General features: G+C 34.5%; 1 protein-coding gene across 1 annotated transcript; it reads left to right on the top strand.

Moving 5' to 3' along the window:
* Nucleotides 1–17: 17 nt before the first annotated feature.
* On the top strand, nucleotides 18–1228 carry LOC122267196 (uncharacterized). The gene is made up of 4 exons (XM_086532402.1): nucleotides 18–80; nucleotides 347–421; nucleotides 590–649; nucleotides 766–1228. Exons 1-4 carry the CDS (start codon nucleotides 69–71, stop codon nucleotides 1117–1119), a joined length of 501 nt encoding a protein of 166 aa, XP_086388528.1. The 5' UTR covers nucleotides 18–68; the 3' UTR covers nucleotides 1120–1228.
* Nucleotides 1229–2500: the final 1272 nt, after the last annotated feature.

Raw genomic sequence — 2500 nt, 5'->3', positions numbered from 1 at the left:
TCCCAGCCCTATAAATCTGGAAGGAGTGTCTCGACTTGGGTCAGTGTTTCCGCGACTGCTTTCACACCATGAACTCCCAGGTAAAGTTGCTAAGGATTGATGCAGTTTTGTTTCAGGGGTTCTTTGTATAATGGGAGACTTTTACTACACAGAAAGGAACATTTGTGTAAAGTGTCTTTCATCTCTTATGATGTCGAGACGATAACGGAAAACTTCATATACACAGGTAAGAGGTTTTGAATAAAGCGTCGTTTTTATATCTTTATGTCAACGCGATAGTATTTATACTATTCACATGTAGCATTTTTCGGTGAAGGGCATACTATAATGTCCTGTTTCTTTTTAGATTGTTCTCCTTTTGGCTCTGGCTGCCTTTGTTGCGGCAGATTCGCGTCCAGCTTCCTTCTACGGGGTCCCTCATGTAAGTGGATATTCACAAAGATGACGAGAGAGAGAGAGAAAGGAAGAGGGAGAAAGCGAGAGAGAAAAAGAAATACAAATTTCCTAAATCGCATTTGAAACAATAAATTAACAATGCAAGGTTATATTCTAAACACTATCTGATAAATAAAATCTGTATTTATTTCAGGTATCAAGGGATTCGTCTGAAAGTTCATCAGAGAATCGTGGATCATATCGCAGTAATGATGTGAGTATTCTACTTATTGTGAGTGTCTGCTTCCGTGTAAATATATGTGTATAGAAAATTAATTCCATAAAATCGATGAAAAATACACCATATAATGCATGATTCGCTCCTTACAGAGATCTGATGAGGACTCTGCTGAATATGGACCTGCAAAGTACGACTTCGACTGGGCCGTGAAGCACGACTACTCCGGCAACCACTTCGGCCACCAGGAGTCCCGCGACGGCGACTACACTCAGGGCTCGTACTACGTCCAGCTTCCCGACAGTCGCCTGCAGACTGTCAAGTACTACGTGGACGGCGACTCCGGCTACGTGGCCGAGGTGGAGTACGAGGGCGAGGCTCAGTATCCCGAGTCGTCGGAGTATCGAGTGTCTAGAGGCCGATACTCAGCCCAAGACTCAGACGAGGAGGACTCGTCCGAATCACACGTTCGAGCTCCCTCAAGATTCTATGGCTCACCCGTGTAAAGCTCTGAGGAAAATAACGGATCCTGTATCGATGGTTACGATATGATATGGAAATAATATGAATATAATTTATTTGTATATTTGATAGTAGTAAAACAGTACGTGCATATTAACCAGAAATACTTATTCTATATAACCTACAATCATTGTATTGCAGTCAGTGTAAATTGTACTTCAGTGCCTATTATTTGTCTGCAAGTATATATAATTGGATTTTTTTATGAATAAATGAAAGTAATGCAATGATAAGTAAAGATAATGCTGAAATAATGGCGACATCAATGATAATGATAATAACAAGCATAACGATTTAATAATATGATATTCATATATGATATATGATAGAATAATGATGGTTAATGAACGAATTAATGAATGCATAAGATATATAAATAACTGGATGAAATAATACACTGAAGTAAATCACCGATGAATTTACAATAATATACGGAAGATGCTACTGCTAAAAAAAATAATGATGATGATAGTACTAGCGATAGTTATAAATAGTATTAAAATTCTATGTATGGATCGTTATAATGATACTGTTGAAAAATGGCAATAACAATAATAATGATACTAATACTAAAGGTATTAGTGATAACACTGTTGATGGCGATGATGATTATAAACAGTGTACTACAGCTTCAGGTATAACAAGTAAAAAGGAAGACACATCTACTTCTATTACATAAACCATAGTTACGAAAACAAACGTGTATTGTGCGAATCCATCAGATATACTTTATATTAATGTGGAAAAGATCGGGGTACGAGAATCAACAGCTATTCCTAAGGTGCACACACTCCCAAGAGTACCATGTGTTAAAAGGAGAATTATAACCTTTTCCCTATGAATATATATATATATATATATATATATATATATATATATATATATATATATATATATATATAATATATATATATATATATATATATATATATATATATATATATATATATATATATATATATACTGTATATATATCAAAATGCCTCCCCGTAGAAAACTAGAACTTTAGCATCATGAGAACAATTGCACGGTTTATCTCGACATTCTCTCTTTCCTAAAAAACGAATAAATCTATTCATTTATTGATATACATTTTTGTATATGACATGATGTGTATGTATATATATGTATATGTATATATATATATATATATATATATATATATATATATATATATATATATATGTGTGTGTGTGTGTGTGTGTGTGTGTGTGTGTGTGTGTGTGTGTGTGTGTGTGCCTATGTGAATTTGTATCTACAACACACACATAGTATATAAACAATATAAGTACTTATTGATTCTTAATTTTCTCTTGTTAAGGTGCGTGTGTCTTTGTGTGTGTGTGTGTCTGTGTGTGTCTGTGC

Source organism: Penaeus japonicus, unplaced genomic scaffold, assembly GCF_977035675.1.
Source record: "Penaeus japonicus unplaced genomic scaffold, GWHDUDI00000001_assembly GWHDUDI00000037, whole genome shotgun sequence".
Taxonomy (NCBI): Eukaryota; Metazoa; Arthropoda; class Malacostraca; order Decapoda; family Penaeidae; genus Penaeus; species Penaeus japonicus.
The sequence above is the reverse complement of the archived record's forward strand: the minus strand, read 5'-3'. Positions and strand labels throughout refer to the sequence as shown.